Source organism: Macaca fascicularis, chromosome 6, assembly GCF_037993035.2.
Source record: "Macaca fascicularis isolate 582-1 chromosome 6, T2T-MFA8v1.1".
Classification (NCBI taxonomy): domain Eukaryota; kingdom Metazoa; phylum Chordata; class Mammalia; order Primates; family Cercopithecidae; genus Macaca; species Macaca fascicularis.
In genome coordinates this window covers 11,568,013-11,592,333 of record NC_088380.1, presented here as the reverse complement: position 1 = coordinate 11,592,333, position 24,321 = coordinate 11,568,013, and the positions used below count along the sequence as shown (strand labels likewise).

Here is a 24,321-nt window from a genome sequence, read left to right as displayed (position 1 = left end):
TTTTCTGTCTTCTGTCCCCAGCTCCAAATCCCTCCCTTTTGCAAATGCAGAGCAGGCGAGCAATCTCTTCTGTTGCCCTGAATACCTGGTAGGCCGTGCCCTCAGGGTCTCACTATCCTCTAAGCAACTTGTCATAGTATTTTTTCTTTTAAATAAAGACAGATACCTCCCGAGAGGAATTCTGTTGCAAGCTGTTGAAAGTATTTTTTATCCACTATACATCATCATTATCATTACATTTTTATGAAGACTGTCATAAATATCTGAACACCGCTGTAATTGAATATGCTATACATTATTCATTGATGTTGATATCAGTTGAATGATAATAGCTAATTCATTGACAAATATATGCTATTGTCACTATATGCAGACTATGTTAAGAGTAACAAATCCTTTGGTGATGAGGCCCTATTTTTGCAATAGGTACTGTTGCATTACTTGCATTTCTCTTGTGTATAGTTTAATTACCTATCCATTTGTTTTCTGATTTAAAAGCCTTAGATATATTCTACCTTGTAAGGAAAAGGCAAAGAAGAAACTCACTGCATCCTTCTTTTGCATGATTCTTAGATACTCTCAGTTCCTTAGATGCTCTGAGTTCAAATTGTAAACATACTTTGAAGCAGTGGATTTTAGGGCAAAGGTATGAAAGCCATTTTTATTCTTCCCTGGTGCAAACTGGGAATGCATTCTAGTGTTCATTCCCCAGAGATTATCTGCATCAGGCTTAACAATGCCCTCACTGTAAACAACCTAAAAACAAAACCAAACCAAACAAAAGACAGGCAGTAGGGCATAGTTTTGTCTTATTTGATTGGTTAATTCATCTTTTGTTTCCCCTGGGGATGGGGTTTACCAGCCTCCACCTCCCTTACTCCTTATAGATTACTCTTGCCATCTAGATTCCTGAAGTGCACACCTAAGCAGAAAAATAAATGTGAGGCATTGACACAGGAACAACTGACTAAAGTCAATCATCTGTCAAAGAACCACTTAATAAATGAGTTTAAGACCGTCTATTCAGGTCATGTATGAAAGTCCCTTCTGGTCACTGTCCAATTTTATCAGGTCCAGGAAAGTAGCAGACATGAGAATTGTTCAGTCCAGATTCAAATGAAGCTATCATTTCCCCGTATGTATTTCAACATTCATTGTTTCAATTTTAATCATTTGTATAAATATAAATAAATCTGAATCACACAGGTAATCTTAGAAGAGAAGGAGACACAATGAGGCACGACTATACACCTATCAGAATGACCAGAATGAATGCACCAAATGGCTAGGGAGGATGTGGAGCAACAGGAACTCCCATTCACTGCTGGTGGGAATGTGAAACAGCCATTTTGAAAGAATGTATAGCAGTTTCTTACAAACTAAACATACTTTTATCATGTGATCGAACAATGGCACATCTTGGTATTACTAAATAAATTTAAAACTTACATCTACTCAAAAACCTGCACACAAATGTTTATAGCAATGTTAGACAACATTACCAAAACTTGGAAGCAACCAAGATGTCCTTCAGTAGATGAATGAATAAATAAACTGTGGTACATCCAGAAAATGGAATATTATTCAACACTCAACACTAAAAAGAAATGAGATATCTAGCAAAGACATGGAGAAACCTTAAATGTATATTACTAATAGAAGACCATCTGAAAAGGCTACATCCTCTGTGATTCCAACTATTTGAAATTCTAGAAAAGGCAAAGTCATGGAAACAGTAAAAAGATCAGTGGTTGCCAAGGGTCAGTGGAGAAAGAGGGATAAATAGGCAAAGCACAGAGGATTTTTTAGGGCAGTGAGACTATTCTGTATGAAACTATAGTGGAGGATACATGTCATTGTACATTTATTAAGAATAGAGGGTATAGCCCAGAAATGAACCCTATTGTTTTTGGACTATTGAACTCTGTAGAATTTGGGTGATAACAATGTGTCAATGTAGATTCATCCACTGTAGCAAATGTACCTTTAGGGTGCAGATCTTTGATAGCAGGGGAGGCTGTGCCTGTGTGGGGAAAGGGAGTACATGAGAATTTTGCCCTTTCTGCTCAATTTTGCTGTGAACCTAAACCTGCTGTAAAAAGGAGAGAGAGAGATAGAGAGAGATAGAGAGCGAGAGAGAGAGAAACAAATACCTGACAACCAGCTGCACCATTCATCTGATAAATACTTATTCACTTACTACCGTGTGACAGGCATGCTTTGAATGCATCTTATTTTATTGTTGAATTATATATAAATATAAGATATACATTAACTAGCATTTTATTGACTTTATTTTAATGCTATGAAACCTAAAATCTTTCAAGATTTGACTTTTAAAGAATTCTGCATGAGGCCTGGCATGGTGGCTCACGTCTGTAATCCCAGCACTTTGGGAGACCAAGGTGTATAAATCGCTTGAGCCCAGGAGTTGAAGACCAGCCTGGGCAACATGGTGAAACCTCATCTCTACTAAGCGAATCGCTTGAACGCTGGAGGCGGAGGTTTCAGTGAGCTGAGATCGCGCCACTGCACTCCAGCCTGGGTGACAGCGCAACTCTGTCTGAAAGAAAAACAAAACAAAACAAAACAAAAACAATTCTGCAGGAAGACGATTAAAGAAATAATGTGAGGAGAGGGTAAACTGACCTGCAATGATCATATGTTAACAAAAACCTGGGCTCAGCTTGCTGGATGTGGAGTGATCGACTAGGGGGATAAATTGGAACTAGACAGCTTGTCATTTTTGGGGAGAATAAATAAAGGTGCCATTTCAAATAAGACAAGTTCCTTCTGATAGGTTTTCAGAAAGTTGTACATTTTAAGGGTTTAAAATAGGTTTGTTTGGAAGCTTGGAAAGATTTCATGTTAGGTACCAGAAGAAACTGGTAGATGGATTGGGTGCAAGAAATTGGAGGAAGGGGCCGGGTGCGGTGGCTCACGCCTGTAATCCCAGCACTTTGGGAGGCCAAGGCGGGCAGATCACCTGAAGTCAGGAGTTCGAGATCAGCCTGACCAATATGATGAAACCCCGTCTCTACTAAAAATACAAAAATTAGCCAGACATGGTGGCATGCGCCTATAATCCCAGCTACTCGGGAGGCTGAGAAAAGAGAATTGCTTGAACCCGGGAGGCAGAGGTTTCAGTGAGCCGAGATCATGCCATTGCACTCCAGCCTGGGCAACAAGAGGGAAACGCCATCTCAAAAAAAAAAAAAAAAAAAAAGAGAAGAAAGAAAGAGAGAAAGAGAGGGAGGGAGGGAGGGAGGGAGGGAGGGAGGGAGGGAGGGAGGGAGGGAGGGAGGAAGGAAGGAAGGAAGGAAGGAAGGAAGGAAGGAAGGAAGGAAGGAAGGAAGGAAGGAAGGAAGGAAGGGGAAGGAAGGGTCCTGGAGAAAAGCAAAATAGAGGGAAAGTGAAGAGGACAGCATCAGAGCCATGCACAGCCACCAGAAGCAAGAGGACTGGAGTCCATGTCAGGGCCTCCCTCCTGGTCCTGATGGGAGAGGGGAGGCTGCAGCAGGAGGAGGGAGAACCAAGGACCTGGCCATCCCGTTTCACGCATGTGGCCATTTACATTTTATCTCTGAGTAATGTTTGGCTTCAGAAAACAAAAGTAGGATTCTCACATTCTTAGATAAAATTCAATCCCAAGAAAACAAGTTTTAATATAGAGTATCTGGTGACCCCAAATAAGAGCAAAAGAAAAAGGTTAATTGACTTATTTATGTTTATCTAAATAGATTAAAATCGAACTGAAAATCTCACTATAAATATGGGCATATGGCATTAATTAGGGCCATACTGAAAACATTGTGTTTTCATTTTAGCATTAAGAATTCATGCTGCATTCAGTTTGAATTCATTTTCCCTTTAATGTTTTAATATTTTAATCACTTAATTCATTAAGTCATATGAATTGGAAATATAATAAATTAGGCATATTAATTATAACATCCAGTATTGCTAAAATATATAAATATGAATAAAATGCATAGATTGATTGATGATGCCATCTGTTTTTCATATATAACTAATAGATTCACTGTAAGAATGGATTTATGATCTCTTTTCAATTGTTTCATTATTGTTTAAATTAAACTCAGAGAACTTTGAACTAAATCACAGGTGGGCAAATATACACACAAAGAGAAAGTGACACTCATAGTTTAACCTTTTTTGTACAAGTGGAATATCCCTTCTCAAGCACTGTAATAAAGTGGGTGTGCTTATAATCTGGGTGCATGAACAAGACACACCTATATAGGAATACAGACATCATCTCTCTTGGTCAGGAGTCAAGCAGCTGTGGGTAGAACTGTAAGTTGGGCAGAGTTGTTTCCCACTTCTTTCTCTCTTTCCTTAGTTGACCCAAAAGATCCTTGAGTCTCTCTTACCCAGGTGCTGTCACCACCCTCAGGCTGGGCAACCATAACCCCCTCAACTACGCTGTCCCTCTACATCCCTCCCTCTTCCTTCCCTATCATGTTCCTATGGAGGTGCCGTATGTGAAACGCTGCATTCATGGTTTCCAAGTTAGGGATTTAGAGTCCAAGAGTGCTATGAGGATTTCCCCTTTTTCTGCTTTCATTTGCTGATGAATGAAAATAATTCCTGTAGGCATATTCGGAATCATCAGAGGCCACCCTGTGTGAATGAAGCATGCTCTATTTTGTTTGTAAGCTGGGTTGGAAGAGCTGCGGGGCTGACGCCTCTGGATACATCCCTGGCTGCTCACAAAAGAGGTGTTTGTTTTTTGTCTTTAAAGAGGGATATTTCTTCATTTTGAAAACACTATTTTAGCAAAGCTGAGAAACACCAACACAGCAAGTAATATATTAACCCTCTCCATTCATTTGACAAATATTTCATGAATAGTTATGATGTGTCTGGCATTGCACTGGTTTTAGGGATAGGGATATATAACACTTTTCCTCCCGGAGCACGCATCCTTATAGGAGAAGACAGAGGATAATGATAAACATAACAAATAAGTTAGAACATGACAAGTCCTATGGAGAATTCAATAGCACTTGAAGATAAACAAGAATGCTGGCTTGGGGTGAGGGTGTGGTTCCAAGTGCAGTTTTAAAGTGTGTTAGAGTCACCTGACAGAGAGCAGCACTTGGGCACTATTGAAAGAGCCTGGGGATGGCCGGGCAGGGTGGCTCACGCCTGTAATCCCAGCACTTTGAGAGGCTGAGGTGGGCGGATCACGAAGTCAGGAGATTGAGATCATCCTGGCTAACACGGTAAAACCATCTAAAAATACAAAAAAAAAAAAAAAAAATAGCCGGGTGTGGCGGCGGGCACCTGTAGTCCCAGCTACTCGGGAGGCTGAGGCAGGAGAATGGTGTGAACCCAGGAGGTGGAGCTTGCAGTGAGCTGAGATCGCACCACTGCACTCCAGCCTGTCTCAATAGAAAAAAGAAAGGGAAAAGAAAGAGGCCAGGGATGTAGCCAGGTGTCCCGGCACGTCTGTGACATGAATGAGTTTTTCTGTAATCAAAAAATTAAGTAGAGAAGATGCAATCCTTCGATCCCTGAAGAACGCTGAAGCATACAGTATAGGAGAAGAGTATTCCTGAATGAATCATGCTCTTTTTCCATATACATGCAAAAGTTTTCAGATGCAGCTTTGCTAATGAAAACCCTGTGAAATAGCCTGTGTGTTAAGTAGCCACTTTATTTCGTTTCTAATTTAAATTTGAAATTGTTCCCCAAATCAAAGGGCAACCAGGAGAACATGCATCTCGAAATACACAGCAAAAATATTTTGCATTTACTTATAAAAGATTAAAATTTTCTTTTCATAAAAAGAAGAGTAAAATGTACAGTGGTTTTGTTGTCGTTGAATCAAATACCTAAATTAAGCGTAACATCCCTTGGCCTCACATGTTCTGTCTCTCATGTAAGAAACGTTCTTATTTCCACGGGTCATCTGAGATAAAATGCCTCGTGTCAGTTCGTCCAGTCTCTCATTTTGCTTCTGGTTCCTTTGAAATGTTTAGAGCATATCCCTATTAAGCATAATTTTAACATTTTGTACATCATTCCTGCAGCCCTTTAAGACAGTGGTTAAATTTAATAAGTCTAGGGAATGGGGATCACTCTAATGCCTTTTATTTCTTCATGTGCTTCATCCATAAGGATGTGGCATGTTTTTATAGAGAAATGTCTAAGGCACTCATTATGAAGTTAAAATCACCTTTCCCAAATTCTGTGGTTTGAAAGAAATACATTTGGATTTTTATTGGTAAGGTATTAAAGCAAATACAGGCAATCAAATATAAAACACTTTTTTTTTTTCCGTTTCCTTTTGCATGCCTTAATTCAGTTTGGTGCAATTAATTGTTAGCAGATACTTTATATGAAAAACATGTTTTGGGGTAGGTAGGGAAACCTTACACTGTAAGGCAAAAGTGGTGTCCTTTGCTCTTTCAGATAAGGAGACAAGGAGGCATCCAGCTCCTGGTGGACCTGTTGGATCATCGGATGACCGAAGTCCACCGTAGTGCCTGTGGAGCTCTGAGAAACCTGGTATATGGGAAGGCTAACGATGATAACAAAATTGCCCTGAAAAACTGTGGTGGCATCCCAGCACTGGTGAGGTTACTCCGCAAGACGACTGACCTGGAGATCCGGGAGCTGGTCACAGGTTAGACTCATTATCAAATTATTATACTTTATCTCAAGGTAAACTTTCCATTATCCAACACAGAGGCAAATGGGCTAATCAAATAAATATTGTGGTGTTCTAATAACGTAGGCAGTCTCAATATGTGTTTTCAGATGAGTAAACAACTGAAGAAAATGGTATCAGATGTGACACGCATGGATTGATCATATTCAATAATCCAGTAAATGTAACCCTCACTAAAATTCTGTGATCATAATCAGCTTTTGTCAGTGGATTTAGAAGTAGTTGAGCATCATACAATACCCAGGGCTCTTTGTTAGAATAGCATTAATAATAATTGATCAAAGGACAAGGCATGTCAGTTTTTGCTAATAAGGTATATATTCTGGTTTCTAGTGTGGTTAGCAACAGACAGCTTATCCTACTTAGCAGTTAATTTTTTGAATGAAATATTCATGTCTATTAAAAGTCACAATTATTACATATTAAGGAATTTTTAAAAAGTGAACATGAAAGCTTTTCCATGATTGTAGGACTTTCGGGTTTTGTAAAATGGAGATAATTATAGTAGCCACACTATGGTCCTGAGGGTTTAAGAAATGAGACCGTGTAAAACATTTGGCACGTATGTGGAATACATGTGAACACAGTCAGTGTTAGCCATGAGCTGTCATCCCTCCCTTTTAAATATGCAGTGTTACTTGGAGTATTAATGGCCCAGGTGGCCTCAATACAGCATTTCAAATTACTCTGCCGCTTACTCATCTTAATCATGCTCACTATCGTTCGAGGTGATATTTGGTTTTCAGTTCATCAAAAAGTACCCCATCAGCAAGTATTTAGCAAATGGATTGCGTAGTTGACTGTCTAAAAAGATCTTTTAATTATCTGTGATTCAATCGACCTTCTGTCTTAACTCTAAATTTTCCTTGTAGCTATGCTGATGAAGTAGATGAAAATGTATTTTTTAAGAAAATACACTATTCAAGCTAGAGAGTCACAAATATTTGTCCAGTTCTGGGTCAAGACTCCCAACTTTTGTATATTTTCTTAAATATACACTCTTTGAGATTACTGGCCCATTTCTTTCTCACTCTTAGTTACATTAGAACTAGATGCAAATTGTTTTTTTTTCTTTTGTTTTGTCTTTCCGTAAGTAGAAAATCGTCTTTGTGGAAAAAATAATAATTGTTAAGAATTACCGTACTACTAAAGCAATATTTCACACTAAACTAATGTGGGAAGACATGAGTCAGGGAAAGTAAAAGTATTTTTATCTACGCAGTGTGATGTCTATGATAGTTTAGAGGTGAGTTATGTAACTGAAAGTATTTCCTACCATTATGGTTATGAACAACCATCCTTATATTTGTGGGTTTTGCTTAAGTTGGAACTGCCTGCAAAAGAAAGAGCTCAGTGCATGTGATGGGGACAGGAGGCAGTAAGACTCCACCAACAGATACATGAAGCCATGAGAAATGAAGACCAGCAGAGCCCTTCTGTGTACACTGTATGGATTCATTTATGATTTGAGAATAATTGGATTTGACTAAAATTTAATTTTGCTCCAACACAAAATTCATTGTCTAGAAGAACCCCTCTGTGGTGGCTTCCCTGATTGCCAAAGAAACTCAGCCACGTGTCAAAGGTTGAGATGAATGATGGCTTAAAACAGAATGGAAATGCCATACCCCTGACACATGACATCTTCTGCAGAATATACCTTATCCTGTGCTGACATTTGAAGCAGCTATAAAGAACTGACCACTGTCTACTCCACTGCCTTCAACATTGCTTCTGACAGCTTCTGGGTGTCAGCCATTCACAAGTGCCAGGGCAACATCAGAAATTCCTATGTGAGCCCCATTTGGAAAACCAAAGGCGTAACCTCTTGTTTCTTTTCCTGGTGAAACATGGGCTGTAGGAATGATGCTTGCTTGATGTACGGAGAGGATACACTCTTACTCCACTTCTTTTAAGAAGGAGGAGGTTTGCACCCACTGTCATGTTTGGACCCACTGTGTTTTCATCAGCATGTGCTGGGAGTTTGAGGCTTTCTCTGTGTCTCCTCCTAGAAGAAATGCCGTGATAGCCACATCCATTGAGAAGGACAGTGGTTGTTACTTCAATAGATGTTTTCTGCCTTTCCAGAAGCATGTTCATATTGTGCTTGGCTGAACTTCAGGCATCAGTTTCACCTTTTTTCAAAGAAAAACATATCAGAACATGTTGACAAGCTGAAGTTCATGGTTTCTGAAGTTGCCATCATGGATTCTCGAGAAAATCCACAAGCCCCTTGGCCAAGCTTCCACTCTAGTAAAGGAAATTGGAAGAGAGTAGGAGAACATTCTAGTGTGGAAGCAATTGCTCCTGTAAGCCAGTCTAGTGATTGGCTCTAGACAAAGCCTTCTGAGTTTCCTTACTGACAGAAACCTGAGGGGGCCTGGAAACCTGCAGGAGTCAGCTAACTTCTGCACAGACGTTGCCTCAATGATGTAAATCAAGCCAAAGCCAGCTTCACCGCCTAAAGCAAAACAAAATAAGGCAAAAGGAATTCACCTCAGACAAAGCTTGGATTCTGTTGACCAAGCCTGGGATGCCCTCAGTTGACCACACAGTGCCGCCACAGAGATGCCTACACCAGTGCCCACTGCCCACTGCAGGGTGAGGCTCTGATCTGAATGGTCAGGTGTGTGCAGCACTGGCTGCTAAATATTTAAAGCAATGGGCCTGACAAACAAGACCACATTTTAGGAACTTGCTAGATGAGCAGCAAGGGAGTGGATGACTCTGAGAGGTGGAGTAGTGTGTACAAGAAGAAGGGCTGGCTTCACATCTGTTGTCACAAGGAGCCGCTGCAAATCTGTTTAGGAATTAGGTCAGATATCCATGCATGGATTAAACAAAACGATGATCTAAGTATAACAACTATACCCCTTACTTCCTTTGCAATTCTCCCGTGCATCTAATACAGAACTCAGCGAAGAATAACGACTCAGTATGTTACAGGAGCCCCGCCATACAGGGGAGTTTTTCTGATCACTTTCCTGCCTATTATCTCATGGATGAGAACAAATGTTGAACGAAAAATTACATGGGAAGGCAGGGTGAGGTCTCCCTTTGAATTTCTTACTTATTCATAGACTAGGATGTATTATAAACAAATATTCAAAAGAACAATTTTAGTGATTTTTAAAAAACTAAAGCATAGTTTATAAACCAGATTTTAGATTAGACCCAGCTATATTTCCTGAAGAACCTATGATGTCAAGAGTGCCAAATTATAAATAAGAAAGAAATGATCTTGCAAAGCTTTACATTATGTGTTGAATATTGCTCGGCAAACCATTCAAACCATGATAAAGTGTTGAAACTGAGATGTTTACATACATTTACATCCAACACATAAACATGCATGCTGAAAAAAACAGCTGCCTGTTTTCACTGCAGTATCTCTTCACAGTAGAATATATTTTGCTGCCTGCTACGTCTTGCAATAAATAATCTTCTTCCTATGCAATAATTACTATGAGATGATGATGAGAATTTTTGTTAAATCCAATCGAAGCTATTGTATGCTAGCTGTTGCTTGAAAAGCTCCTAAGCAAATAAACTTTGATTAGAAATGCTTCACATCCTTTGGGCCTGACTCATGTAATTTTTCTCTCTCTAAATGTGGAAATAATGGACCAAAATTTTGAGTGTGCCCAACTAAAGATTTCAGAATGCTTTACAAATCATAATTAAATGGTTTTTATTAAACTGTAGAACTTAGTAAATAAGTGTTATTTTGGTGAAAGCACATGTCTTGAGAACTGTGCTTCTCCAGGAGAAGAGTATGTTTGTCCATCTGATGCTTCGCATATCCAGATGGTCTTTCCTTTTAGTTAAGGAGTCAGGCTGAGGACTCAACCTTGTCCTTCATTTTGGGTATCATTAATTCCCTCCTTTCTCCATAAAAGTCCCTTCCAGAATCCTCTGTCTTTGGGACAGATTTGGATTTTGCTCTCTAGACCTGCACGGCAATCCTGGATTAGAACTTCTGTTTCCAAGATCCTGTGCCCTCTTCTCTCTTGTTTTTCTCTCTTACAAGTTCCTGAAAAGGGATGCTTAGGAGATTAAATTCTGAAAAAATAAGTCTTTAACCCTCACACATGAGTGATGGTTACTAGATACACAATTCTAGATGGAAAATTATTTTTCTCAGGAATATTTTCTATAATTTAATTTTAGACTTAATACTATTACATTCTCTCGTGATATATGCGGTGTTGCCTTTTTAAAAAAAAATCATTGAACATTTTCAGTTTAAAGAGTCATGACCTTGTTCAGTGCCAGAAAATTTTCTTCTTTTTTAAAATAATTACTTTGTCTTCATTTCCTCTGTCCTCTTTTTCTGAAATTAGTCAGATTTTGAGCCTCTTGGATTATTTCTCTTGTATTTTCTTATATAATTTGGAGCCCTTTGCCTTTTAATCATATGTTCTGAAAGAATTCTCTAGTATCCAACATTTATTTTCCCCCAATTTTTCTGTGACTTCCATGCTCCCACTACCAGGGGCCCAAGAGGGTATCATCTTTTGAAAAGAAAAAATCTGGAGCTCTTTCCTTTCACTGCTGCGGCCGCAGCCATGAGTATGCTCAGGCTTCAGAAGAGGCTTGCCTCTAGTGTCCTCCGCTGTGGCAAGAAGAAGGTCTGGTGAGACCCCAATGAGACCAATGAAATCGCCAATGCCAACTCCCGTCAGCAGATCCGAAAGCTGATCAAAGATGGGCTGATCATCCGCAAGCCTGTGACGGTCCATTCCCAGGCGCGATGCCGGAAAAATACCTTGGCCCGCCGGAAGGGCAGGCACATGGGCATAGGTAAGCGGAAGGGTACAGCCAATGCCCGAATGCCAGAGAAGGTCATGTGGATGAGGAGAATGAGGATTCTGCGCCGGCTGCTCAGAAGATACCGTGAGTGTAAGAAGATTGATCGCCACATGTATCACAGCCTGTACCTGAAGGTGAAGGGGAATGTGTTCAAAAACAAGCGTATTCTCATGGAACACAGCCACAAGCTGAAGGCAGACAAGGCCTGCAAGAAGCTCCTGGCTGACCAGGCTGAGGCCCGCAGGTCTAAGACCAAGGAAGCACGCAAGCGCCGTGAAGAGCGCCTCCAGGCCAAGAAGGAGGAGATCATCAAGACTTTATCCAAGGAGGAAGAGACCAAGAAATAAAAGCTCCCCTCTTTGTCTGTACATACTGGCCTCCGTGACTACATAGATCAGCTATTAAAACAAGCCTTTATCTGCAAAAAAAAAAAAAAAAGGAAAAGAAAAGAAAAAATCTAATAATTATCTTTTGTGTTTTTTAATAGCTCCTATTTTTGTTTTATGAATGTAAAATATTTTTGAATTTCTCTAAGGATATTATTTAGAACTTAAGTTTGTTTTTATCTCTTTAGCATGAATTATCTCAATTTTTTTTCATTGTCAGCTTTTCTTTTTTTATGGTGGGCTTTTTCATGGATGTTGCAGGCTTACTTCAAATCTGTGGTGGTCCTCAATCTTCTGCTTATTTTTAAAATAGTGGAATAGAGTTTCTCTGAGCTCTGTGCATGTCGGTGAAGCTTATTCACAGTGAAGCTTCACTTCAGGGTGAGTGGGTGGGAGGGAACTGTTGTAGTGGGGAGTCTTGTTGGTGTTTTAAAGAGGAGGGTTTTTCTCTAAGGCCCAGATATCCGCAGTAGCTTTTTGGTTCTCCCCAGTGCAGTCCATCTATTTGGAGATTCTTCTGAGTTGTTTATTTTGTTTATGTGGCCTGGAGGAAGGGGATAGTACTTTCCTGTCTGCTGGCTATTCTTTCAAGCTAGGTGGAAGTGGAGAATGAAAGGTGACTGCTTCCTTTCAATCACCCCTTTCTAGCTTGTCTTCCCATTTCTGCACCCCAGGTTCCTGCCATCTCTTGAGTACAAATCTTTCCTAGGGTTCCACCAGGACAGTCAGCCACCTCCCTGAGATAGGATCCCCTAGGTGTGTATCTTGGGCTGTGCTGGCTTCTCCCTCAGCTCCATCTGTCAGCTCACCCCTGGCTGTTTTGTATCTTACAGAAATGTGATGAAATTTCTTGTCTGAATTACTCCTTCCATTCTCTTCTCTATTCCATTATGTCCATGATAAATAACATCTTCTGTCCTGTATGAGTTCTGAACTCATACAGTTCTGAACTCATACAGTGAACTCTGAACAGTTTTGAAGGTTGAACAATGTTAAATATGTTTACAGATATTATCTCTGTTGCTGATAAAAGCCAGGCTGGAGGCCTTCTTTAAGGTCTGTCAGCCAAGTGACCTTGCTAATGTCACAGAAGTTCGGGTATAACATTAATGAAGCACCTGCAGGGAAGAAGACACCAGAACAGAGGGAATGCATTTCTCCCACTAACATCCCCAGCCTATTTTTCTTTCATCCTCTTTGTTATGATCACCCAGAGGCGTAGCCCCTCTCCCTAGAGCAGGAGCTAAGCAGTTTGTCAAGAAAGCTCTTCTTCTGTCTTGTTGGCACTTTTTGGGGATTACCTGGAATTCCTGGTGGGCAATTTGTATATTACACCAAGAGGCACCAAAAGGGGTCAGAGGAGCAAATTATTTAAATCAAATTGAGGGTTACTATGTTCCCAAGATTTAAAATTAAGTCTAGTTTTATTTCTTATTCCAAATATTGTTCAGGTATGTTGTCCAACATAGCACATTAGAGGTTCTGTGAGAAGATTAAACAACATCCCAAAGATAAAAATGAATACAGACTTTTCAATAATGAAATGCCAGCAATGTAGAGATGCTTCGAATTTTAATATGAACCCCTCCAAATATCAAATTCCCATGGAGAAATTAAAAATCAAAGTTAAAATCCACTTTCATGTTGAAGTCCGAAGACATTAAGGTTCAAAGGAATTAAAGTCAAAAAATCAATACCTCTTGCCGTTGTGTGTTAAAGTTCAAAATCCACAATTCTTAAGTTAGCTAATGTGTAAAAATCATCTTCTCCCAATTTTTTATTTTGCACAGTCTCAGTCAAGGGGATTCTTATGCCTCTATGGGGCCTGGGTCCTCCAGCAACCTGAATTCGGGGCTGCCTCACACTGGAATTGGCCACATACTTTCCGGGCCTCAGGCGATACATGATTGCATTGTCAGCTCTCCCTCCTCTCACTGTTCAAAGGTGTGAGCAATGGTCCCTGCCCATCAAATGTAGCAAGCAAGCCATTGTGAGCCTTTAAGGGAAATTATCCCAGGCAGGCATGTTCCCAGAAGCCAGCCCTCACCGGGGGTGCCGCAGGGCATCAGTGGAGTCTGTATTGGTCATCTGTGGCTGCTGTGACAGTTCACCACACATTTAGCAGCTTAACACAAGGCAGATTGATTTCCTTATGGTTCTAGGGGTTACAGGCCTGACGCAGACTCTCCTGGCTTCAATCTAACTGTCACCAGGGCTGTGTTGCTTTCAGGAGACTCTAGGGGACAGTCCATTTCTTTGCCTTTTCCAGCTTCCAGTGCTACCCACGTTCTTTGGCTCATGACCCCCTTTCCACTGCCGTCAGAGCCAGCAACGTTGCATCTCTGATGAGTCTTCCATGGTCACATTTTCCTCTGATCACTGCCAGAAATGATTCTCTGCTTTTAAAGCCCCATGTGATTAGATTGTGCCCACCTGGCTGATCCAGGATTCTCTCCATGTTAGTTTCCCCATTTTAGATGCTTTGTCTTCATCCCATCTGCAAGTCCCTTTTGCCATGTAAAGGAGCCCATTCATAGGTCCCGAGGCATCAAATGTGGACATCTTTGGAGAGTGATTATTCTGCTGACCACAGTGTCTGAGGGAGTGAGCGCATGGAGACCCCTTGGATTTAGTCAGGGGATGCCAGCCTGGTGTTGTGTGGCTTTGAGAGTCCATCACCTGTGGACTTAACCTGAATCAGGAGAAAGAAGTCCAGGCAAAGGTTCATTCTGGCATGATGCACTTCCCGCTTGAAGGGAGATTCCACCATTCCCATTGTCTCTTCTTTGGGAAACTGGAATCATGGATATTGTTGCCACCTTGCAACATTTAGATACTGGCAGCAGAGGCAGCACCTGTCTCCAGGTGCATCATGGTTTGACCAGGGAGGCAGAAGCACTGTAGATGACATGGAAAGGGGGACTTGTTATGAGGATTAGACCTGACACCACGGTGAGAGCTGGTGAAAACGCCTGTGGAAGGCTTTGCCGCTGTGTCCGATGATGGGCCTGCAGTTGACACAGGCCAGCAGGCAGCAGTCAGAAAGAACAGCAGGATGTGAAGCAGGGGAAGCCAGAGCCAGCTGCCACTCATGGGGACAAATGGCACCCCTCTTTTGCCTCTCGCTGCCTGCAAATCTGCCACATGAGTGATACACAAAGTTGCCGTTCTTTGCCACAGAGCCCTACATGATTCTTCCTGGCCGGGACCTAGGGAAGTGGAAAGAGGGGATGTGATGGGAGCTGTCAGAGCTGTGGCCTAAAAGGTGGAGTAGCAGCAGGGGGGACGTGCACACACTGTAGCAGCCCTGATGCCCTCTGCCCGCAGCCCTCAGAGTTCAGCTCTGTGCTTCACTTGCACCAGCCAGGCATCCTGCAGATGTCTCCATGGACTGCCTCAACCTGCAACCAAGCAGGGAAGGAAATCCTGGGAAGCACAGTTGCAGTTCAGCTGGGGTGACACAGTACAAACCCACCACTCCAGGTCTTATATGAGGTGGTTTCTTTCCCTTCCTGCATACTGCAAACCTTTGATTTTGGATTTCCTCTTTGGGAGTCAGGTGTCTTGGTCCAGTGTCCCATGAGTGTGTTCTGTCCCGTAACAAGCCTTCCACTGTCCTATGGTTTGTTAGCAGCTTTTCCTCAATCCTATGGTGCAACAGTGATTTTTCTGCTTTTTATGATGGAATTGATTTGCTCCCTTGGCCCTACGAAGATTGCAAAATCACCCTCAACAGACTCCTGTTGAAGCTGCTCTTGCCATTGTGGGAACCTGCTGCACCTTCCAGCCCAGACCTCTGCTGTGTGCACTGCAGGCCACTGTCTCTGCTTGCTCCTGCTCTGGGCCCTGAGAAAAGCATTTTTCTAGCACTTCTTTTTACTGCTGGGGTGGGATGTCCTTCTGTGATTCATTTTCCTCTGCTTTCCTTCTGCACATCTCAGGAAGGCTCAGTTCTCTTGAACCTGCTTCCTAAGTTGGACACTTTGCTTTTTAGCATGTGGAAGTGTAGCAGTGTTTGCTGAAATTGCATCCTGCCTGCCTTTTACTTTTCCTTTGTTCTCGAACCCGAAAGCATTGCACTAGAGGCAATACGCTTTTCTACCATTCTCTTCTAGATTCTCAAACAGGAGTTGGCAAGCTTTTTCAGTAAAAGGACAGATAGAAAATATTTTAGCTTGTAGGCCCTAGGTCTCTGTTACAACTATTCAGCTCTACCTGTGCTGGATGAAAGCACCATAGGCAATACATCAACAAATGTGTATGGCTGTGTATTAAACTGTATTTATGCAAGCAGGTAGCTCAGGCCATAGTTTATAGAACCTTCTATTGCATACTGTCTTCTGCAACCAAGTTCTAATGGAATAAAGAAGGAGGCCACATTATCACCTCATTACTGCTAGGGGTTGGGTTGGAGGCCAGACTCCAGGCTTTTTAGCCAGACTGGTTTGCTCACACAGAATGCCAGAATTAGGTAGACTTATCTATCATGGCACAGGCAGCCGTTGGGCCAGGGTAGCTTCCCTTCTCCTCTACCAGCCACTAGGGCACATCTCATGGAGACCAGGGGAAGCAGAGTTCCTCATGGCCTTTCATGCCAAAGTGGAAGAAGCTCAGAGCTGGGCCAAGCCCTGCACACTCACTAGTGCCTTGGACAAGTTCCTGTCTCTCTCAGGGGAAGAGCAAGTGAGGAGCTGGGAGAGTCCAGTGTTACAGTAATTGTGCTCCATTCGCAGTAAGAAAACATCAGGCCTGGGGAAGAATCCTTCCCGATACATTGCTATTAATTCTGATGGATCAATGATGGGGAGAGGAGATAAGTATTTGGTCTACTTTTGGTGGCAAGTCGTCTCCTAACCAGCTTTGTGTCTCGTGCATTCTCTGCTGAGACATGGCCTGTTCTTGTCTCCTGTCATTTTGACCATTTTAGGATTATCTCTTCACAGAGGCTAGCCCAAATCATATGCACCGGCAGAGTGCAAAAATGTACAACCCTCAGCACTGTTCTGATTCCTAATTGCTTCCCCAAACAGACTGACTGTAATCCAATTAGGAAATCCACATCTTTAACTTTCTACATGCTCCACCCTTAGTCCTAGAGACAGAAGCCATTCTGTAGACTGTGGGTCTCGTTCCCTCATTCATTCAACAGATTGCTGTTGAGTGCCTACTATAGTTGACCTTTGAACAACCCAAGAGTTAGGGAGGCTGACAACCCCTAGAGCTGAAAATTTGCATACAATTTGGCTCCCCAAAACTTAATTACTAATAGCTTACTGTTGACGGAACACCTTACCAGCAACATAAAAAGTCAATTAACATATATTTTATGTACATATATACTCTATTCTTACAACAATGTAAGCTAAAGAAAAGAAAACGTTATTAAGAAAATTATAAGGAAGAGAAAATATGTATGCACTTTATTAAGAGTGGATCCTCATAAGGTCTTCATTCTCATCATCTTTGCATTGAGTAGGCTGAGGAGGAGGAAGCAGAGAGGTTGGTCTTGCTGTCTAGGGGTGGCAGAAGTGGAAGAAAATCTGTGTATAAGTGTACCCGCACAGTTCAAACCATGTTGTTCAGAGTCAAATGTATATGGAAGTGAAGTTTAGGTGCTTGGGATACAAGCACCTTCTAGCCATAGACCAGCCTTCCTTATGTTATGGCTTTCTTCCTAATGGTCAAGATCATGGCACCTGTTTTTCAAGGAGCCAGATGGAGGAAGGAAGAAAAAAAGGAGCACCATTGAGAGGAGTCTTGGTATTTCCATTGATTCGTATGTAAAGGAGTGAACTATGTCAAGACAATACGTGAAATTTCATAATCTGTTAACAGAACCGTTATGGGCTGTTAGAAGCTTAGAACTCGTAGACCTGCCCTCCTAAAGCTTGTTTTGTAGTGGACAAGTCAGACAATAAACTGAGACAAATAAATCTGTGACAAGTGCTGTGGAGAAAAACCAAGCAGGCTAAGGAGATTAGAAAGGGTTGGAAATTTACTACTTAGAATAAGTCTGAAGAAAGGAAAATCCCCAGATAATGATCTGTTAAACTAGAGAAGTTTTGTTTCCCATACGTGAAATCTGCAGGTAAGTGTTCCAGGGTGATAACACAACTCTATCCCATAGAGTCTTCAGAAACCCTTCTAGCCATATGGCTTCTTCCAGCCATAGCTCTCCCTTCCTTATGGGATGGCTCTCTTATCAGTGACCAGGATGGCGGCACCAATGTCTCAGTGAAAAAGATATTTCCATATACAGTATTTGTTTTCATTTTTAAATTTTATTTATTTTAAAGTTCTGGGGTACATGTACAGGATGTGCAGTCTGTTAAACAGGTAAACGTGTGCCATGGTGGCTTGCTGCACCAATCAACCCATCATTTAGGTATTAAGCCCAGCATGCATTAGCTATTTTTCCTGATGCTCTCCCTCCCCCAACTCCCAGACTGGCCCCGGTGTGGGTTGTTCCCCTCCCTGTGTCTATGCGCTCGCATTGTTCAGCTCCTACTTTTAAGTTAAGTGAGAACATGCAGTGTTTGGTTTTCTGTTCTTGTGTTAGTTTGCGGAGGATTAATGGCTTCCAGCTCCATCCATGTTTCTGCAAAGACATGATCTCACTCCTTTTTATGTCTGTATAGTATTCTATGGTATATATATATACCACATTTTCTTTATCCAGTCTATCACTGATGGGCATTTGAGTTGATTTCATATCTTTGCTATTGTGAATAGTACTGCAATGAACATACTTGTGGATGTATCTTTATAATACAGTGATTTTTATTCCTTTGGGTATGTACTTAGTAATGGGATTGCTGGGTCAAATGGTGTTTCTGGTTCCAGGTCTTCGAGGAATCACCACACTGTCTCCCACAATGGTTGAACTAATTTACATTCCCACCAACAGTATAAAAGCATTCCTGTTTCTCTGCAGCCTCGCTAGCATCTGTTGTTTTTTGACTTTTTAATAATCACCATTCTAACTGGTATGAGAAGGTATCTCATTGTGGTTTTGATGTGCATTTCTCTAGTGATCAATGATGTTGAGCTTTTTTTCATACATTTGTTGACTGCATGAATGTCTTCTTTTGAGAAGTGTCTGTTCATGTCCTTTGCCCACTTTTTAATGGGGTTGGTTTTTTTCTTGTAAATGTGTTTACGTTTTTTTGTAAACTCTGGATACTAGACCTTTGTAGATGGATAGATTGCATAAATTTTCTCCCATTCTATAGGTTGCCTGTTCACTCTGATGATAGCTTCTTTTGCTATGCATAAGCTCTTTAATTAGATCACATTTGTCAATTTTTGCTTTTGTGGCAATTACTTTTGATGTTTTCATCATGAAATCTTTGACCATGCCTGTGTCCTGAATGGTATTGCCTAGGTTTTCTTCTAGGGTTTTTATAGTTTTGGGTTTTACATTTAAGTCTTTAATCCATCCTGAGTTAATTTTTGTATAAGGTATAAGGAAGGGGTCCAGTTTTAATTTTTTGCATATATCTAGCCTGTTCTCCCAGCCCCATTTGTTAAATAGGGAATCCTTTCCCCATTGCTTGTTTTTGTCAGGTATGTCAAAGATCAGATGGATGTGGACGTGCAGTCTTATTTCTGAGTTACTTATTCTGTCCCATTTGTCTATGTTTGTCATAAATCGTCTTTTTAAGGGAGCTGTAGTTACTTGTGCTATGTTAAGGTTAGACTGCTAACATTTATATCTGGGTAAGTCAAGCTTGTATCCCTTCTTTATTACCTGTGTCACAGAGTAGGACATTGCAGATACCTCTAGAGCCAATATGTCACATTATTTCCTGTGTTTTACATTCTTATTGTTGTCCAATGTGCCTAACCTGAGAATCCAGGTATTCTCTGCATTTATTTCTTGTGGACCAAGAAGAGAGAAACGAACATTTCTGAACACCCCCACTTACCAGTCATAGTGCTAGTACCTTCCTGTCTATCATTGCCTTGAATATTCCTGAGGTCCTGTGAGGTTGGATGCAAGGGGCATGCTGAAAGTCATAGCTCGTCTATGGTACTTTTGCAGTCCTTGATTTCCAAAGCCAGTCTCCTTTACACCAGTGATTTTCCAGTTCATCCAATCATAAGAGTTTCTTTGGGGCCACTTGATAAAACAATACATATTTCTGGATCCTAAATTTCCATGATAATAGCCTGGGAATCCACACATTTAGCAGTACCCTCTTGTGGTTCTTAGGATCATGCCTGTTTGAGAAACACCACTTTCTACTTTCACAAGACCAACAATTACAGCGGACAGCAGAGGGGTGGAGGATTAGGAGACACGGATGTGTTTTGAGAGATGCCAAAATAATTTGATGCTAATAGTAACTACATTATCCAATGAAAATATATGGCCCGTTTATCACTTTTCTCAAATTAGAATGAATGCATTTCAAATTAGAATTAGGTTAGCTGATATTACAGTGTGCTTCCTTAAGTGAGAGAGAAAATAAGTGGAATCGCTTCCACCGGATATAGAAGAAATTGCCTGTACCGCCCCCTGACTTACAGCCAGCAGTAAGCAACTGTTACTGATGGCAGTGTTAACTGGGGTGGAGCTTGCAAATATTATAGTCCTTTACTTCCCTACAAAACCTTTGAAGAGATTACAGTACTGTAATGTATTAATTACAGTAATATTGTAATTAATATTACTGTATTTTGAAGTGTCATCAGAACCTTCTGTACACTGATCAGTGAGTGTTTCATGAGCATGCTCCATTTTACGTACTGCATCGGTGAAATGTTGGATGTTGTTGAACCCCGTCTGAAGTTGCCTTCAGTTTTCACCTCCATGATCATTAGGGCTGGTGACGTGAGATGTATCTGTGCTTATCTCTAATTACATTTCAGAGCATGCCAAAATTGTATAAGGGCTTAAAGGAAAGTTTTTCTGGGTCTTTGCGTCTTGTTTTGTGTTTGCCGAGATTGAAATGTACAGCTCATTTCCACTTGTTAGGTCTGACAATGCATAACTGATTTGTGGCTTTACTTTGCAACTCACGAGTCACAAGTTAATTAGAAACACTTTTCCCTAATTATATTTGAGAGTTTGCTCTATTTGCTCTACAATTATCACAAAAATTACATTAACTAGTGTTAACGAACACAACATAGCAATCCCCACTGGATCCTGGAGGAGAGCACCAAATCACAGAATGTCTACATCCCTTGCCCAACACCTGGTTTCCTTTCCAACAGATGTTTTGGTTTGCCATTCCTGAAGACACCTTTGAAATAAACTTCCTTTCTGGTTGTCCCTTAGAGGATGAAACTCAGCCTAGCGGAGGAGAAGCTTCAGTTTTGCACGTGCAAAACTCTTTTCACTTAGCGACTCGCTCTTCCTTAATGACGGATGTTGTCTTTGCCATCACGGCAGCTGTGTACATCAACTGTGTGCCCTCCCCAGGGAATGCCCAGAAAAAGAATCTCTGTGAAGTGGTTTCCTAAAATAGGAGCCTTTATCATGAGACCTGTAATCCCGGGGAAGTCAGGAAATGGGACTGCTTAGAAGGTGACCGTCTTGTCTTCCTTCTTTCTTCACCTGTTCACAATAGATATCTGAGCAACACTACAAGGTTGCTTAGTCAAGGTAGACGAGAGCCTCTGAAAATGATGTCGATGCGAGCTCTGTTCTCTAGGAGCAGTCCATCGAGTTAGGGAGAGGGAGATGGAGAACTGTTCTACAAAATAAGCATGGAGAGAGGGCCGGAGGAGCTTAAGGGAGGAAAGAGAAACTTCAGTTGAAGAGATCAAGGAAGACTTTATAAAGAAAGCAACATTTGAAATGGGTTTTAAAGATGCATATGGGTTTGGCTTGCGGCAATGGGAGCAGGAGAATAAAACATGGGCCACGAAGGTTGCGAGGCAAACTCTCCCATGCATGCTCCTTTAGTAAGAACGGATTGAGAATTGAGTCATTCGTGTGCATGCAGGGGCGGGCATGTTTGTTCTTGCACGCCTGCTCAGACTCAGGCACAAGCACTCCTGCTCAAAGCAGCTTCCTTCTGCATATCCGCTTGCGACTCTTCTTGCATTGAGTCCTAGTGCTGTCGGCTTCAAACAGTCTGGTCTTCTTCTTCCATTCATATTTGCCTTTTAATCTACGATTCTTCTAGAAGTTAAGGGCCTTTAGGTGGAAGGAATAATGAGGAACGTACTTGATAAGTTTCTACATAACTTGATTCACTTCACACAAAAATTGCTAGGGTCACACCCAGAGTCAGCTGTGTCCTCATTGATGAGAAAAAAAAATTCCACAGACTATTAATTCACAATAGTGAACAAGGATTATTCTACTGTGCAAATGACAGTCAGCCAACTTAAAAGTTAGGACATATTTTCAAGCAATTTAAAAACCATGGAACCTTGAGCATAAAAGTATTCAGTACTTCAAGTACAGCAGTCTATAGCAAGCACAGTTAGCACTTAAAATTATGATACATATTAGTTAAAAGAGCCACTTGCCCTACATATTATTTGGCTTTCATGCATGTTGTATTTTCTTTTTTAGAGAAAATGGATTTTAATTCATAAGTGCAATTCTGTTTTCAAGTGGCACACCTGCTCTGTTCACAAATATATTTTCTGAGGCTTATCTGTGCAGTTAATTAAAAGCAAACATGAACATGCACTCTTATCTGGTTTCCAGATATACTTAACAGTGAACCACATTTGCATTCGCAGGTATCAGTAGAAAAAAGGCTCCTTCCATTTCTCACATTTTATGTCAAGTGATTCTTTTTAGATTAGAAAGAATCGTCCTCCATCCTTTACTCTTTAAAATTCTTCCCCTCCATCGTTAGTGAGAGGCAATAATATGCATGGAAATCTAAGGCTGCGAAATACTGATTTCACAGCATTAAGAAACACTTTTATTAACAAAAAGAAATGTTGGATGTTAACTTTAGCAGTTTTTGTTTTGTTTCTGTCTTTGCCTTTTAAGTGAGTTTGCAGTTTTGAAGCAGATGTTTAATTTTATATCGGTTCTACGGATGCTCATGGTAATGAAAGAAAAGAGTTTGAGAGAAAGAGAAAGAGGGAGGGACAGAGAGAGACAGCATGAGCGAGCAAGAAAGAGAGAGTACACAAAACTGGATCTAGGCCAGGTGTGGTGGCTCATGCCTGTAATCCCAGCACTTTGGGAGGCCAAGGCAGTTGGATCATTTGAGATCAGGAGTTCGAGACCAGCCTGACCAACATGGTGAAACCCTGTCTGTACTAAAAATACAAAAAATTAGCCAGGCACAGTGGCAGGCACCTGTAATCCCAGCTACTCGGGAGACTGAGGCAGGAAAATCACTTGAACCCAGGAGGCGGAGGTTGCATTAAGCTGAGATCGCACCACTGCACTCTAGCCTGGGCAACAAGAGCGAAACTTGGTCTCAAAAAAAGAAAACAAACAAAACTAAATTGATTTGCTCTTCTTTGGCGGTGGGGCCTTAGCTGCTGGGTATCTTTCCCAGCTAGCTGGAGAGTGGTGATGCCATCCTCTCTACTTTTAACCTTGGGGTATTTTCTGATATGTGTAATCACTTACGCACACCCAATCACATGCATCCTTTATTAAGGACATGTATGGGTGGAGGGGCATGTTAATATGCCTTACTTTCCATGCCTTTTTCGGGAGACTTCCTAAGGCTTTGTTAAATTAACAGGAGATAGAAATTTGTATTTAACGCACAGTTGTGGTTATGAGGTGAACATGGATCATTTAGAATTTTCAAGCAGTCTATCAATTTAATAATTTTCTGCAAAACTGCCCTTGCTATTAACTTAGTTATCAAAGTGTGTAAACACAGATGTGAAATTTTATTGTCATGTATAAACTTCACATTGAGCATGGCTAGGTGTTTATAATTTAAATCTAATGAAAATGGGATTGAAAAGAAGGAAATGATCACGTGATCTCAGAAGGGCAACTCTCTCAAAAGCAAACACTAAGTCTGATTAGATAAGCCACACGCTTAGTGAATGGAAAGGAATATCTCTAAAATTTGCTGATCAACCTCCAAATACCAGGATCTTACTAAAATTCCCTTTACCTCCAGGCGGCTCCCTCACCATCTCTAGGTAGCTTTGCTAAAGCTGCCATTAGGGCTGCAGTGTAATGAAACACAATCTGAGTTGCTATGGAAACAGCTATATATATGCAAATTACCTTTTAAAAAATCATTAGGCCACAGAAAGTCTCAGTCATCTGAAATTTGCAAGGACAACAGCCCGCAGCGACCCTTGGCATTGCTTCTCCCCATTGGCTGTCCCCAGTTTCTTTTGCTGTATCTCTTTTATACAAAGATAGCATTACCCAATCCTTCGGGGACATGGCCAGTAGTAAGAGTTGCAGGTGGGAAGTTGAGGGCAGTCACCTGCAATTAAGAGTTTTGAAGCCATTGTGGGCGG

At 41.2% G+C, this 24,321-nt stretch overlaps 2 protein-coding genes across 12 annotated transcripts in view; both read left to right on the top strand.

Moving 5' to 3' along the window:
- The window catches only part of CTNND2 (catenin delta 2), a 931,128-nt gene that overhangs the window by 699,536 nt on the left and 207,271 nt on the right, over window positions 1–24,321 (top strand). For all 11 annotated transcript variants that reach the window (XM_065546099.2, XM_045394725.3, XM_045394719.3 and 8 more), the window contains one exon: window positions 6,442–6,655. In XM_065546099.2, the coding sequence (XP_065402171.1) occupies window positions 6,442–6,655 (214 nt within the window). The remainder of the gene's footprint in view (window positions 1–6,441; window positions 6,656–24,321) is intronic.
- LOC102144563 (large ribosomal subunit protein eL19-like) lies at window positions 11,235–11,878 on the top strand. Its single transcript, XM_045394728.3, has one exon. It carries the CDS (start codon window positions 11,494–11,496, stop codon window positions 11,857–11,859), a length of 366 nt encoding a protein of 121 aa, XP_045250663.2. The 5' UTR covers window positions 11,235–11,493; the 3' UTR covers window positions 11,860–11,878.

Excerpts from the sequence above, each read along its gene's own strand:
- LOC102144563 (XM_045394728.3), top strand. The coding sequence starts at position 11,494 with ATGGGCATAGGTAAGCGGAAGGGTACAGCCAATGCCCGAATGCCAGAG.